Source organism: Chelonoidis abingdonii, chromosome 9, assembly GCF_003597395.2.
Source record: "Chelonoidis abingdonii isolate Lonesome George chromosome 9, CheloAbing_2.0, whole genome shotgun sequence".
In the NCBI taxonomy this organism is placed as follows: domain Eukaryota; kingdom Metazoa; phylum Chordata; order Testudines; family Testudinidae; genus Chelonoidis; species Chelonoidis abingdonii.
The window spans coordinates 2,349,283-2,365,473 of NC_133777.1; the positions used below are offsets into that span (position 1 = coordinate 2,349,283).

The 16,191-nt window shown below is 47.3% G+C and overlaps 1 protein-coding gene across 4 annotated transcripts in view; it reads right to left on the reverse strand.

The window, feature by feature from the left end:
• GRID2IP (Grid2 interacting protein) overlaps window positions 1–16,191 on the reverse strand; it is a 116,071-nt gene that overhangs the window by 9,159 nt on the left and 90,721 nt on the right. Inside the window, exons 10-18 of one of the 4 annotated variants that reach the window (XM_032778427.2) lie at window positions 14,629–14,736; window positions 10,792–10,889; window positions 10,110–10,227; window positions 8,778–9,103; window positions 7,778–8,185; window positions 6,175–6,262; window positions 4,671–4,748; window positions 3,206–3,402; window positions 1,847–2,002 (exon numbers count right to left, since the gene is read on the reverse strand). In XM_032778427.2, coding sequence (XP_032634318.1) covers window positions 1,847–2,002; window positions 3,206–3,402; window positions 4,671–4,748; window positions 6,175–6,262; window positions 7,778–8,185; window positions 8,778–9,103; window positions 10,110–10,227; window positions 10,792–10,889; window positions 14,629–14,736 — 1,577 coding nt within the window. Of the gene's footprint in view, window positions 1–1,846; window positions 2,003–3,205; window positions 3,403–4,670; window positions 4,761–6,174; window positions 6,263–7,777; window positions 8,186–8,777; window positions 9,104–10,109; window positions 10,228–10,791; window positions 10,893–14,628; window positions 14,737–16,191 lie in introns of all 4 variants that reach the window. The other 3 variants (XM_032778423.2, XM_032778426.2, XM_032778422.2) reach the window with 3 other exon arrangements.

Genomic DNA, 16,191 nt, shown 5'->3' on the forward strand with positions numbered 1-16,191 from the left:
TTTCCCCCCTCACATACATAACTCAGCTGAACTAATTCTGAGGCTGTGTCAGCTGTGGGCTGAGACAAAGCATGGAAAATGTTAGCCTAAAAAGCAACAGGGAGAGAAAGTTCTGAGTAACTGGGAAGGGAGGAAGGTGGGGAGGTAGAATGGAAACTGGAACATACCATTAACTACAGTGGCTGCTTGAAGCACATGCTATCATATTTATTAAAAATGAATTCTCCATGCAGTTTGTGGGAATACCCATCACTGCTTTAGTAGGTCTGTAAGGGCAAATAGTGTCTCTCTCAGCAAAACCTACCACTGGAGTTCCCAGCAGGTGTTCCAGTCTGATGGTCTAGAGACCAAGGTGGGGAATGCAGTTCCTATGTGAATATACAGGAACTCAGGAGACTTTCAAAGCCATTTGGGGGTCTGTTATTTGCATGTTTGGTTACTGACTTGGAGGGGGCTTGCGCAGTCAGAGAGCTCAGTGGGAGTTACAGACAGAGGATTTTTCCTCCAAGATCTGCAATCCCGCCTGAAGTTCAAACGGGAACTAATGGCCTGATCCATCGCATCTCACTGGCCAGGAGGCAGCTTCTTGTGTGATAGTTAATGATGTATTTGACCACTAACTCTGTACAGGCATGTGTGCAGGATAGATGGACTTTGGCTTGCAACTTGAGGAAGTAAACAGAATCTCCTTTATCTTCTGCAGCAATCTCCCTTTCGGGATCAGTGTTTTGGGTATGTAGGTTCTGCCCTGGGATCTGCAAGCCTGTTGTACAGGGAGCTCTCCTGTTGATCCAATAGCAAAGTGCTCATGCTCTTTGCTGCAGAAGGCCAAAGGGCTTGGATGCCTCTCTTTGTTTACACAGGGAGATCTTTGAGGAGTGAATTTTTTATGTAACCCTTTCTCCAGAGCCATGCTTTCCCTTCCTTTCTGTCCCTTCACAGTGGGGCTGGGCAGTTCTGGAAATAGGCTAGGACCCCCAGGCCTGAGCCTTCAATAAAGTGCTCTCAATGCCTGTCATTAGAAAAGGGCCCTCACAGTCACTGGAAGATGATTCAAGACCTGTCATGAGAAGAAGACAGAGGAGCTAAAGGAAAGTGGGGGATCCCCTTGTCACGAGAGCTAGAGCCCACCACTGGAGCTGTGTGAATTTCTCATATCTACAAGTTAATCTGCAGCCAGCTACTGGCTCCAGAAGGCTAACTAGGTGTGATTTGGGTTGCTGTGAAAAGGTCATTAAGAAGATTAAACATTAATTTGGAAATGTCCTTTGTCACCTTGTGTTGTGTTTGTTTTACCAGTTTCTTCTAAAGCATGCAACTGATAGCAAGGGGCAAATCTACAAGCCCCCCCACCTCACCCCAGTGGATCGGTCAGGAAGGCAGGGGTAGGCTGCTGCAGTCCAGGTCCAAGCTAGACAGCAAGAGAAGAAGGATTTTTTCCATCTGGCAAAAAATCTTTGGCTAGCTAGGACTTCACATTTGTCACTGTACTGCACACCACGGCCACTCAGATGTTCATAGCGACTGCTAGGGTAAAGCCCACATCCTCCTGCTCCAAAGCCCAAGGTCCTGGCCACTTGAGCTAAAGGAGAATCTCTTAGGCTTTGTAAACCCACATGCAACCAACCATTCTGCTGCAGAGTTAACATGCAGCCAGCTGTCAATTCTACCAGAGCCCAGGGTTGGTCCTTGATGGAACAAACCAATAGCCTAGATTGGATCAGCGTGTGCATTAACTCTCTCCCAGCCCTTACACCGGCTGGCACAGACTGTGCATGCTTTGCTGAGTGGTGGATGCTGGATGCCCCCCAATGGCTATTACTGGCAATGAGGTTTGTTCTCTGACCTCTAAGATCTTAGCCAGTTTCTTGCTGCTTTTCAGCTCCAGGGAAGCGTTGCAGATACACTCATAGCTGGCTTTGATCTCCTCTGCCTTCTCCTGCAGAGTAGTCTTACAGTAAAGGCTGCGTAGCCGGGTTTTATATTCTGGTACTGATAACATCTGAGAAAAAAGGGAGCAACAAATTACTGGGGTCACCGTTGATTAACTCCCTTCCCTCCCAGTTTACATGCAGTGTTCCCCTTAATGCAGAATTTCCCTCTACTGTGAAACAGCGCTTGCCTGCCCTCTCTCAGGTATCACTGGGTAGCAAGTGTGGGTAGCTTCTGTTGTTTTTATCAGCAATCGCTTTCAACTCACTGCCACAGACTGGGTTTAATGCCAGTATCCATCAGAGAGTCTGTCACTAGGAAGAAACTCGCAGCTGGGCAAAACTACACAATCAAAGCTCAAGCTCGGTTGGTAGCACTGATTTGTCACAATTCCCATCCATTTATTGAGTGGTAACCAGATGGCAAGGGAGATTTGGGAGACCCAAGTGGCAAAGCCTGAGGTCGATACGCTTTACTTTGGTACCTGAATGCAGGGCAGTTCACAACGCCTGGCCACATATTTATATGTCATCAGCAAAACCAAAACTCAAGAGTAGATCTGGCTATTCCACTGAACACACCCCTGCCCCCCACTCCAATAGTGCTGTGAATCCAATACTAACAAGCAGATCACAGAATTCTGAAAATCCTTTCCTCTTGGCATGGTGTTCCTGGGCTGTAAGCTTGAAAGCTGGTCAGCACATTGCATTATTTCTCTAAAAAAAGAAGCCAGCTCGATGAAACCTACTAACCATTAAGAGGAAATGCAACCCTGGATTCTGGAACTTCCTCCCTGACTCACTTCCACCCTCCCCTCATTAAACCAGTTCTTTTAAACACCCTCCTGCCAAGAGGCCTCTGAGCCCTAAGTCTTGTCTCAAAAATAACACTGGCAAATTAGACCAGAGAAAAGCTACAGTTAAAACCAAATCCAGTTAATAATCCCAGAGGTGCCAAGATGTGAGCTAATCCTCCCTGCTCATCCACTAGATTCCCAGGTGCTCCACTTCCCTCGCCAGGGTCTGCATAATGTGGGTTTAGGCTGGAGGCTCTACAGGGTAGAGACCCGTGAGTGTAAAGGGCTCAGCACACTCTTGGTGCTACAGTTTTATACCTGATAACACCTGTAGCTATTTGATTTGATGCAGGTTAGTATGAAACAATGTGCAATTATTCTCCTACAGCTGGCTGAACTGGCTGGATTTTCAGCAGGACCATCCCAATGACACTGCAGCACCCATGCCTTCCCCATGCCCAATCACATGGCAGCTACCTGCAGGACAAACTGGTCTGGCTCACTCAGCTTGCTGGGATTGTCCTGGTAGCTCTGGTACTGATGGACCTCCTCTGCGTCAGGTGCGTACAGCAGGAGCTGCTTGATGTGAGAGGACTCCAGGCGGTCGCTCTCCATTGTCATGAGAATTTGGCGCAGCTCGATGTGTGAGAGCTTGAGGTGGGCTATCAGGATGGCTGGGGAGGAGGAGGAAGGACATCAACTCGGGCACAGGGAGGAAGCAGACTCCAAAGGCTGGTACATTCTATATGAATTTTAGTGTCAGGGAAAAGCTGCCGGGTGGACACCCCAAAGGGAAGCTCCATAGGGGCAGGAGGGCAGCCTCTTGGCCCCTCTGCTGAGACTATTGGCAATAGGGCCACCTGAGGAGCTGTTTTGTGATGTGGACACCTGCCCAACAGGAACTGGGCCGGAACAGTTATATCTTTTCACCCAAGCCACCAAACCACCATCACATGGTAAGAACTTTCAGTCACTACCCAGCTGGGCTGGATCGGAAGATGCGATCCAGAGGTAGGAGACTCCATTCCCATTCCCACCCCCTTTCTGCAAAGTATGTTTGGAATATGGCTCATTTACATATATCCGAGCGAAAGCAATGCAGGGGATTAGCCTGGGTGACAGAGCAGAAGCCTTCATGCATGTCAGGGTCTAGTCTCCCCAAGGCTCTCCCCTAGGATTAATGAGATTCAGGTGCATGATAAAGTCAGATACCTAATGGTAACATTCTGCCTTGTCCTGCGTAGTGCACAGGGGATGGAGGACACGTGAAGCCTTTTTCTTCTCTGCACCTCACTGCATTCCCATGCAGGAGCCAGGCAGAATGGTGATCTGTCGTCCTACTGAATGCTAGGCAGCAGGGCCAGGCTAAGTGTCCACTTGCATTCCTTGGATTCAAGGGGGAGTGGCCAAGTTGTCTGGGGTCAGTCAGGCTCTCCCCACTCCAAGTGCCTGCTGGTGCCTCATCCAGAGGCAGGCACTGGGGCAATGCACACTGATCCTTACTGGAGCAGTTGTAAAGATCAGCCAAGTGTGCTGCCCTCAGGTGCTTCTGGTCACGTTCTGCAGTGTCCTCTGCTTTGCACCTCCTCCTCGCCTGCCACTTCACAATGCAGGGAGAAAAGACTCATTCCTGGGGCTGCCCCATTATCTGGAGTGCTATCCACCCTGCTCCATGCCAGTGAGTCACATCCCATCTTTATAGTTCTCCTTCAAGCTCATTAGCTTAGGGCTGACTCTGTCTGCTGGCCTACAAAGGACACTGTATTGCAGTGGTCTCTATTGTCCTGTACTGACCACTGTACCCAGGCAAACTGGGATGTACCTATTTATCTTTGCTCTCTTTTTACCTTTCCAGTTCTCTATACTGCCAGGTACTGCCAGGTACTGCCGTTCCATCTCAGGACTTGTTTAGGGTTTTGCTTCCACTCTGACATTTACTTACATGTGTTGTAGGCCTTTTTGTGAGACAAAATTTCAACCACGTCTTTCTTTTTAAATGATTCAGACAACACAGTTGGCTCTGGAAGAGAAACTGAAAGATTTAATCAGACGTAAGGACGAGCTCAGCTAACTCCAGCACAGAGGAAACTGGGCTGAAAACAGTGAGATAATGAACGAGAGTGAGGAGACATGATGCTTTGGGCATAGGAATGGCTCCGGGAATCCTTGAATTCTGTAATTCAAAGATCTCCTGAATGGAAGACTTATGCTGAGCTGAAAAAGGTAAAACAAGAGGTGAGATATACAGAAAAATCCCAGATTGTTCCAGAAACTTAACTTGGGTGAGTTAGTGCCACCTCACCTCACCCTGCCAAAAAGCCTCCCAGACTAGCACCCTCAAATGACCCTCCAAAACCACTATGTTCCCATATCAGATTTATTACCTGAGCACAGAAATCTCACTCTGGTTTTATTCTTCTCAATTCAAGTGAGTCATAGACTGCCTTTCTAATGGTTAGTCATCACTTCCTCCCACACCCAGGAGAGCAATGGGAAGTCACCCATCCACCTTTCCCCAGGAAACAGACAGGTTATCACATCCCTCATGCCCCACAAGAGATAGACCTGACCTTCCCCCACACCCTCTCTTCAGTTATGGAACTGATTTTCATTCATCAAAGGTTGCTCTGCTAGGAAGGCAGACCAGGACTCCTGAGCTCTTGCTTAGAGCTCCACCTGGAGTTCTTTCTAGCCCATTCAGTGTGTGATTTGCACACAGACTTGGCCATTTCATAGACTATTAGGGTTGAAAGGGACCTCAGGAGGTCATCTAGTCCAAACCCCTGCTCAAAGCAGGACCAATCCCCAGACAGATTTTCACTCCTGTTCCCTAAATGGCCCCCTTAATGATTGAACTCACAACCCTGGGTCTAGCAGGCCAATGCTCAAACCACTGAGCTATCCCTCCCCATGGCATGTGCCAATATCCTAATATGCAGAGAACTATAATAATTGTGTATAATATTTAGACACAAAGTTACACATGTGTTTTTGGTGCAGGTTCAAGCTGCTGGTATTTGAAAACCAGGCTCTTAATGGTAAGGAAAAGAGGTTTTTGCATGTCAGCTTTCCCATGTAGGGCAGGAAGCTGAGATACAGCTTCATGAGAACCAGTAAATGAAACTGAACATAGAAAGGGAAACTGTCCAGCTGAGTTTCACAGCCCCACTTGACTGAAATGCAGACAATAAACAAATAGCATCATTGGAGAAAATTATGGGAGATTTTAAAATAATCTCCACTTTAATAATCTGAGATGTTATTTAGTACTATGTGAAAGAATTATTGGTAGACCACTATATATGACTTCTGTGTTGACAGTGTCCCTGGAAATAGGCATTATCTCACTAAATACTTAGTTCTTGCACCATAAAGTGTTCCTTATCTGTTCTGTGTCAGCTTTGGGTTCTAGTGGCAGCATGGCTGTTCATAAGTGGTTTACTTACTTGCAGGCTTTTGAGTTCCAAAATGAAGCTCCAGGTCAAGGTATTTGACCATATCACTCAGTTTGTCATAATCTGAGTCTTCTCCAAGCTGCAGGAGGAGGAATATAGTCAGTAAGACCCTGTATCAGGAGGAGATCTCCATGTTGCACATCCCCATTCTGCGCTGCATTCCCACCCCAAAAGCCCTAAACTATGCCGCCCCAGAATATCTAGAGGCAGATGCATTTTTTGTGGCATTTTCCTTATAACTGAGGTTTGCCCACTACAAAGCCATTGCAGACACTGGAGTCTATGGGATCATGAATTTCTCTCTTACAATGTCCTGGAACGGAGGTACTTTTTATATCAGACTACATCCCATGGGATCATTCTCTGTTCAGAAGAAAGAAAAGAACCTAGTGATTCAATCCTCCAGCATTGCTGCTAGCAGACAGTCCCATTGGAGTTAACTTAGCAGGTTGTATGACATTTAAATTAAAAACAATAACTCTTCAGCATGTTTCTTGGGCAAATATTATTGCACTAATGCATATGATGGGAATTACAGAAACCTCAAGGGCCTTTTGCATCCAAAAAAATCACGAAGCAGAAATACTTCATTCCCAGCTTTGCCCCCCTGCCCCCCCCCCCAAAAAAAAAGAGGAGTGAGAAACAAATGCACAGGCAGAGTACTCCAAGTTAATTCATTGAATGAAATCACTGGGGGAATTAGGGATCCGCATGAGAGACTGCCCAGTTGTTAATTTCTACATTTTCTTACGCTGTTTAGGGAAGAAAGTACATGGCTTGAAATTTAAGTCTCACTGAACTCAGCTTTTTCCAAATCAATTCAAAACAACTCAAATTCACCTCAATCAAGTCAAATCCTATCATTTTAGCTGAGATAAGCAGCTGAGTTCTGTGTCACCACCAGGGGGGAATCACAGCCTGTCTGGCACAGGTCAATAACACTGTCTAATAAACATCACTTCTGGTTCTAGCCTCTCCTCCATCCTTCCGGTTATAATGCATCCATCCCTGTGATACCTGGGTACCTTCTGCTTTCCAGCATGTTCACAATTTTTAGCCCACCCCTGTGGATAAAACTGCAATTTCCTATGGCTAGTAATTGATGACAGCTCCTGCTCCCATTGACCAAACCACATGGAGATAAAGGAATATTCCGCAGAGTGCTGCTCGGGCAGATCTTATTGGATACGTTTCCCAGTACTAATCACAGTTGACCCTTATGTGGTTCTTTGGGTTCTGAGCCAAACAAAGCAAGGATGAAATTAAGTGAGAGACACCATAAGAACTGCCACCTTGGGGTAGATAAGTGAGTCTCCCTGTTTCAGTTTCTTGCCTAAGGAGCGGCCATGCCCTGATACTCCAGGGGAAGGGAAGAACACCCCCACAGCATGCACCTGGCCAACTGGAAATGCTGCTGCACATGGATAAATCTTCTTTTCTCACCCCTATAGTGTAGGCCTTGGAGCCTGAGATTTGATTACTTGGATTGTTAACTTTGATGATGTAGCCGTCAGTGTAAGTAATGGACCCAATGTCATCCTGCCCTGGCTGAGCCTGAGTGCTGTCATTCCAGTTGCTGGGTTCCATACGGTACCTGCCCCCAGATGGTGCCTTCCGAGTTCTCCACTTGCTCCCACCGCAGCCTTTTGACACTCATGTGGCTGGACTCGCTCCTGCGATGTACAAGGCCCCGCTGCAGCAGGGGGGGTGCACACGGCACTGGTGGGGGAAGTGGGGGAGGGGGAGGAAGTGGGTGTGAGTGACTCCCTAAGGTTTTGGAGAGTGGGGAGCAGATATTTCTTGTGGCCTCTGAGCTCAAAGTGACTGGTCTGGAGTCATGGAACTGCGGCGGGGGCGGGGGCGGACTGAGTGGGGGAGGGGGGATGTGATCAGACAGGGTGGAGTAGGTCAGAGAGCTCCCTTCATCGCTGCTGCTGATGTACTCGCTGGCACTACTCATGTCATTGGTGACGTAGCTTCCCTGGTCGTCATGGAAACTCATCTGATTTGGGAAAAAGAGAATGTAACTACACCATGAGAAAAGCTTCTACTCCCAGCCACTGGGCACAAAAGCCCATCAAGGTACAGGCTAAAGCTCGAGTTAGCACAACTTGTCAGCTGTTAACATGACCACTCTGTAGTGTGGACGCAGGCTAGCACCTAGGACACAATTTACTGGGGAGGAATTCACAGCTTCCTGCAGTGCAAAGAACTATGGGTTGAGCCCTCACAATCTTAGTGCCTCACAGGAGGAGTGCAGCACCCGTGTATGGCCGCTCTCACTCGAGCTAGGCTGACTGGAGAGCAGCAATGTAAGTGTAGATAACTTGAGTTAATGCCACAGTGCAGTCAAGTCCTGGGAGAGCTCCCTGCCTCAGAATCGCAGTGCTTTGCTGTACAGCACAGAACTCTCCTTCATTGTCCCCATCCAGCTACTTCTGCAGGAGCCTCCCAGAGATATAGCCACCAAGCTGCTCCCTCCTGCTTTCTGAGTATGATGCGACTGTACCTCACCAATCATCTCAACAGGGAACCCAACCCGAGGGAGCCCAGGAGAGCCCTGAGCGCAGCCCTGTCCAGGTCCCCTTACTCACCTCCTCATAGTCATTTTCGGGTGTGAGGAAGTCATCCACAATGGTGACCCTGTGTCCCAGCTGCTCACTCAAGGCATCCAGGAAGCGATCTGTGTCCCGGCTGTGTGGGGGCCTGGAGAAGGTGAAGAGCTTCTTCCGTTGAGACAGGGGGCTTAGCGTGTAGTCCATGTGCTTGGGGGAAGGGGCAGGGCTGCTGTCTAGGCTGACATAGGGGTTGGACTCTGTGCTGCTGGGGGAGTGGATGCTGCTCTGTGGGTGGTAAAAGCACTGCTGGGAGGGCAAAGGATCACTCTGCCAGGAGATCGTCGTCCGTGACTTCCGAACACCTGCAGGAAACAAACAGTGCTGCAGAGTAGACTACTCCAAGCCTACATCTCATTTAAAAGCCGGGGTATGAACATTTCCTGTGGTCTAACACGGATGCCTAGCCTTCACCCAGCCAGGAGTCACTAGAGCAAACTGTCTGCGTACAATACAGCAACCCTGAAATAAAGGTGCAACCTGGAGAGATGATAGTTGCTAGCATGCAGTGATCTATCCTGATCTGAGCAGAAGCTGCTCGGATCAAACCAGAGCAAGGCAACTTCCCACTGAAGATAAAGGTCATATTCTAGAACTTTATGGGCCCCCTTAGACTCATAGGGTGCACTGTTGTCTTCCTTAGCATAAAAAGTTGCTGTGATGTGGTGCACAGACCCAACACTGACCAAGAAGGGTTAATTAGAGCCTTTAGGTTCCATCAGTCCTGCCTCAATATGCCTGTGAGAGCTGTCAAGCCTGGAGGAAGGGTTAAAAGACAGAAAGCTGACCTCAGTAGTGGCTGACCAGCAGAGAGAGAGGACATCTTGCGCTAGCTCCTTGACAGAAGGAATGGGCGGGGCCTGGGGATATTTAGAGACTACCCGAAGGAAGGTGTGGCTAGGGCCAGTATCTAGCAGTCTCTGGAGAGAGTCTCCTTGGGGGTAGGTAGGAACTGTTACACTTCACACAACTAATGTGTTTTTCTTTTGGACCTGGGAGATTGTGCTTCTTGCCCTGCTCAAGCCCTGCTTCAGGTCAGAGTACGACCAGGGGACCCAACAGGCCCTTCACCCCCCTTCTTCCCCAAAGGGGAATACTGCCTGCAATAAACCTGTGTTGATTTCACCCTAATGGAGCCCATGCAGTAATTTGTCATGAGACCTCAAGTGACTTCATCCCAGGTGCAAAGAGAAATGTAACATAATCCTGGGACTGCATAACTAGCACCAAACCCGCATGTTGCGTGCCATCATACCACCTAGAGCAAATGAACTGCCTCGATCCCAAAACCAGGAGAAAGCAAGCCTCTACCTGCAGCGTTTGCCTGGTCTGGGACAGGGGGTGAATCTCTGTGTGTGGTGGCATTAGCCATCTTTCCTGCAAAGCTGCCAATCAGGCGATTTTCTAACTCTGCGTAGACAGCCGACATCTGAAAGCAAAAAGGAAAAAACAACCATAAATATCCAACTCTTGAAATGTCTGAAAACCAGTGATGTAAAAGAGGAAGGCTCTGTGTCCGATTCCTGATCCCAACTGCTCTCTATTATTGATTGCATTAAAAAATCACCCTTTTTTAAGGAGCATTTGACACTAAGGGAAGATGGTTCCCTCTTTTCTGAATGTCACACCATTCACTCTCTCTGATTAGGTTGTACCAAGGCTTTGAAAGGTGCCAGTTCTGTTAAAGCAACTGCCAGGGTAATATGTTTAGAGAGCCGCTCTGATGCGGTGCTGAAGGGATTGTTTCTGGCATGGGAAGCAGATGCCAAGGTGATAAATTTGCATGCAGCACCCTTAGCACCTTTCCCTTGTTTATCTGCCTTCTGATGCGAACATAAAATAAAGTCAAACTGTTCTGCTGCCCCGTGAAGTCAAAATGTTACACATTCATCACGCAAGATGCTGCCCAGGAAAGCTCTTCTCTCCCACCTGCCACTTTCCTCACAGAAAACCCACCCAAATAGCTGCACACATAGATAGCCAAGGTTCAAACCATTTTGGGGTTGGGAGTCTCTGGAAGGGATGTGCCATCTCCCGCTTGCCTCTCTCCAGGCATCAGTCGAACTGATACTTCTCCGGTGTCACTGTGACCTGCTGGGAAGGAAAGAACTGCCAGTGATGTCCCCTGTATGGGCATCCTTTGATTTCACTGCTGCCCCTGCCCACCTCTCACTACTCAGACAACAGGGAACATCCACTCACACGAGACTAAGGGCTTGATCTCATCTTCCCTGTGGACCCAAATATCTCACTGCCTTCAGCGGAACCTTTGGATGCAGAACAAGGATAGTTCTGACTTTATGGATTGTACGGTCCCCAAACCCTGAATCAATGGTGACATATTTCCTGCTGCACTGTGGGTAATTTGTTAAAATCTTCATTTAAATTGGCATCTACACTGTAGGATAGGGTCACCCATTAGGGGAAATATTTGTGTAGACCAGGCAAATGTGCGAAAATATTTTAATTATGACACTGAGCATAGAGACACCAGACATAGCATGAGCAATTAGATGTAGCCTAGTGATTGGCATACAACCCTGGCCGCAAGGAACACCAGGGTGCTGCCTGCATTTCAACAGCTACTCCCATGCTTGGGGGCAAGACACTTTGCCTCTCTGTGTTTATAAAAAGAGGAGATTAGTGTTAACCTGCCTACCTTGCTGGGGGGTTGGTGTGAGGATACATGTAATTTCTCACTGTTTGAAAGGTGCTCAGTGTTATTACAGTATAATCAATAGGTTTTAGAGTGGTAGCCGTGTTAGTCTGTATCAGCAAAAACAACGATGAGCCCTTGTGGCACCTTAGACACTAACAAATTTATTTGGGTATAAGCTTTCGTGGGCTAGAACCCACTTCATCAGTGATGCACTTTACTAGTGTTGCACAAATTTTCAGCAGCAGTTGCACAGTCTCTAGTACAACGTTGGAAGGAAGGAACATTACCCAGTTTGTCAATAGGTATTTCTAATGTATCCATCATAGTGCTATCAAGGCATCTTGTTACTGGAACACCAAAGATTTTCTCCTTTTTTAATAAACCCCTGGATATTTTTTCATTAAGACACTTCACCCTAGTTGTCATGTGCTGGATAACAGATGAATCCAGAATCACTGCAGATGAAAAACACATGACACAGATTCTGAGCTGTCACCAGAATAAAAGCAGGAGCACAAACAGTGAGGGTGAGCCGAAGTAAGGGCTGGGACTCACAGGGTTATGATGGGGGAGTATGCAGATAGAACAGCTTTCCTAGGACAGCCACTCCACTAGCAACAGGCCAGCAGGCATATTCCTAAACTCATTTTCCTCTGTGCCACATGTGTCAGAATCAGGGTGTTTTTTCTGCAGCTGGACTTTGTCCATTCAGAGCAAATGGGTCAGAGTCAGACCTGGTGTGACTGAGTGGCACACCATGGTTTTCTCTGGAGATGTGCCTGCTTGCAGCAGGGTTGAATTTGGCTCTAGATGTGGAGATAAAAATATTTGGGCTGAAAGGAATGTAAATCTCTCCATCGGCTCTTTAACATTTGGAAAAAGACAGGGATTAAAAAGTGTTTCCTCCTTGGCAGTCACTCACCCGTGATTCTAAATGGAACTGGGAGTCTGAGCCTGTTCTTGGGAGAAGTGACCACGGCGGCCAATCAGACCATTAACCTCAGGCCAGAGAACCAGATCAGCCATAATGGAGAGATGGGCTGCAACTCAAAGCTGCGCAAATCAGTGTAACCAAAACTCTAACTGAGTTCAAACATTGTCAGTCCTTCCCACCCTGAAGCATTATTGCTCATGGTCAGAGGAGTCCCAGGGGCGTCTTTCTTCTTGCTGGACCCGGAGGGATTAGAGTAGAGCCAGCATTTGAGGTGTGTGTTGGGGCAGGAGGGGTCATGGCTGGAACACTTTGTACTCCAGTGATCCTGGGCCAGCCGCATAGCCCCTACAGGGTCACTGTAGCTTATGCATAATGCCATCTTTGCTCCCCTTCTTGAGGACTGGAATCCTGGGCCCTCACTCAGTCCTCAGACAAAGTGCCCATTGCTGCCTGACTAAATGCTGAGTAAGGCCTTTAGGCTTTGGCCCACTGCAATCAATAGGTAAAACACCTGAGCAAAACCTGAGTAAAATCTAGAGAAGGAATTTAGGATTTGCAGCTCAACAGGCAGAAATTCACCAGGCACCCTGCAAATCCAGCAGGTGTGGGTAGCTTGGGTGACATTCAAAGAAGCCCCTGTGTTTTTGGGTGTTCATCTGAATCTCTGACACTTTTGCCACTCCTCACTAGCAATAAATAGCAGGCGGGCTGATACCATCCTCCAGTTTACATTCTTTGTCATACTGACCTAGAAAACCCTTTTTGAACAAGTGGTTTGTACAATAAAGGCAGCTGGAAACCTGCTGGGTATGGGTTATTCCCAACACTCTCCTTTTGGTTTAGGACTAATTCACTCTGAATATTATTAGGACAACAGGTCATGCTTTCCTCCTGCTCTGGTTTTTCAGAAGGGCAGCTGAGGACAATATTCCTAACCTCACAGCTGTCAAATATCTGTCTGAAATGTGCTGCTTCCCTCTAGCTAATGCAGTTGTCTAGGATTCCATGCATTAATACCAGGCACAGGAAATCCCCCTCCGCAGCAGTTTACTGGATTCTCCCAGTAGAAATGTCTTCTGTCTGGAGGCTCTGACAGCATCCTCCTTTGACAGCTCAGTGACACTATAGTCCCTGTTAATGGTGAGAAGTTCATATGAGGACTTAGGTCCCCATTTCTAAATGCCCCATTATCCCCCTGTTAGAGGCACAGGAGGCTATTACATCAGAGGAACATGGCTGGTTACAGTGAGTAGCAGGGTGCTGAGAAACCGATAAGTGAGAAAGTGCCACAGGCAGAATTCTATTCCGTGCTGGGTGCCACCTGCTAAAGGGAGGTGGATTGGCTGTGACTGCATGTCCAAACTATCAAGAGGGATCTGGCAGAGAACTGAGGTGGGAGGATGGAACCAGCAGTAGTGTGATGCTCTCCTGGGGAGAGCTGCAAGTGTTTCAGGATGTTGGAAGAGGCCCTGCAGGAAGGTTAGAAGGCTGTGGCTTACCAGTGGGAGGGGGAATGAGGTGTTTCTGGAGGACAGAAGGAAGGCTGAAAGTGGCTGGACAGATTAAAGAGCCAGGACCCCCTTCAGAACTAGCATTTGTGGTCCTGGGGACTTTTCAAACACCATTTTAGGTGTGAACCTGGGGAGGTCTGGACAAGCAATGATGAGATCCAGAAAGAACTGTGGATCCAGAAAGACAGAAGTGAGCCTCATCCCTTAATGCTGCAGCGAGGCTTATCCCTGGAACAGCCCGCAGGCGGAATGTGCAGAATGGTTTAGATTATTGCTAATCCACTGGCCTGGCAGCCCACTGTAATTCTCCCTGGCTGTCCCTCTAAACAATGTTAGGGATCCTAAATAAACAACTTACAGCCTCAGTCCAGGCAGCTTTCACATTAGGACTTTCTGATGTTAAACAATTTGTTCCTTGTCTGAACAAAAGTGGATTTGCTGCCAAGGACTGTGAACCTGACTCTCTGCTAGCTTGTACCTAGTGCTGCTATTTAGACTAGTGTCAAATCAAGGACTGAGCTGGAGCAACAGCTAACAATCCTGACTCTCTACTAGCTTGTACCTAGTGCTGCTATTTAGACTAGTGTCAAATCAAGGACTGAGCTGGAACAACAGCTAACAATCCTGACTCTTGGGTCTGCATCTTAACAACCAGGCCCGCTGGGCCCAGGATAAATGGGAAACAGCCACAGGAGCTCTCCAATAATAGAGCAATAAATTACCTACCTCCTGTCCCACCTTCCTCAGGGCCTCGTGTTCGAATGCTTCCCCGACATACTGAGGCCCCTCGAACCAAAGTCCGGTGCCGTTCCTCTGCCTCTGGCTCTGCTGCAGCTGCAAAGAGACTTTAGAAGTTACGGTGTCTTTGCAAGATGCACTGGCTCCCAGTGCTTCTCACCTACCATCTTCCTATTAATCACAGAGGAACAACCCCAGGGACATTCAGGTTTGCAGCTGCTGTTGACCACAAAGTTCTGTGAGCCTGAAATCCCACCCCCCACATGGGGACAGGATCCCAGCATATATGGCTCATCAGGAATGACTCCAGAGGGAAACAGTCAACCTTCTCTTTCTCTACCCTCTAGGGATGGGCTCCTGGCATGCAAAGCAGTCTGCACTGCAGTGCTGTAGTGCAAGCTGTAAGAAGAATTCTCCAAAACCACATGGTTGATGCTAGTGTTGGGTAAAATAATCTTAGCATCACATCAGAACCTAGAGGCTATGGTGTTCAGTGCCTGACAGGTAAGCACTCAGACATCCATTAAACATTACCACAGTGGAGATGACCACTTGGTTTGGAACCAGATCAAATGAAGAGCTGCCCCAAATCTGGGGAGGTCTGGCCTTCATGTTCCCAGACATGGATATGCACACACTGTACCAGAATACGTGGAAAGTCACGTGAGCACAGATTGACCTTTTATGGAAGGGAGTACATCCACTTCCTGCTTGTAAGGTCTGAATATCAGGAACTCCTGGTTTTAATCCTGCCTCTGAAACTATGTAGCCTTGGGTAAGTCACTTCAACACCCTGTGCTTCACCTCCCTCATCTGTAGAATAGGACCAGTAACACCGACTCCTTGTAGGTTACTCTTAAATTACTATCTGTAAAGTGCTCTGAAGATGAAAAGTGATGTGTATGCACCAAACAATATTATTAATCCACTCAGAAGCCCAAGCTCACATCAAATGACCTGAAGTAGATACATATCTTATCTTACCATATACACGGGGAAAAGGGATAACCTTAGAATAGCATCACCTGTAAAATACATATATGGGCATGAAAAAGAGTACATACATGTACAGCAGGCGCAATTACATGTTTATAGCACATTTTACTTGTACAATTTAAAAGCCTATTTTGAAAACTGCATTCATAGAATATGAAAGGATGACCCACTCTCTACCAGTGTTAAAATAAATTAAAACAGGCAACTGAAATCAAAACTTCAAATCTGTCTCCTGACATGATTCTGATGTTCCTAATAATATCATTTAAAGTCTTCATTTTGAATATCAGGGCCCAGCTGCTTGGAATGCTCATGTAAAAATATGCATGTTTGCCCACTTATTCTGAATGCACAAGCACAGTCATGTTAATTGTACATGCAAACTAGGTGATCAAATACATAAGCATTTTTGCATGCTCAGTTCAGAACATTTGTGCCTACACTGCAAGGGCTGGTTGACCCTACACAAATGATTTTTCCTTTGTAAACAGATTGTGTAAAGAAAAAAGTGTGCCTCAATAAGTCCTCCCCTTCTTCAAATTGAAAATTTTTTCC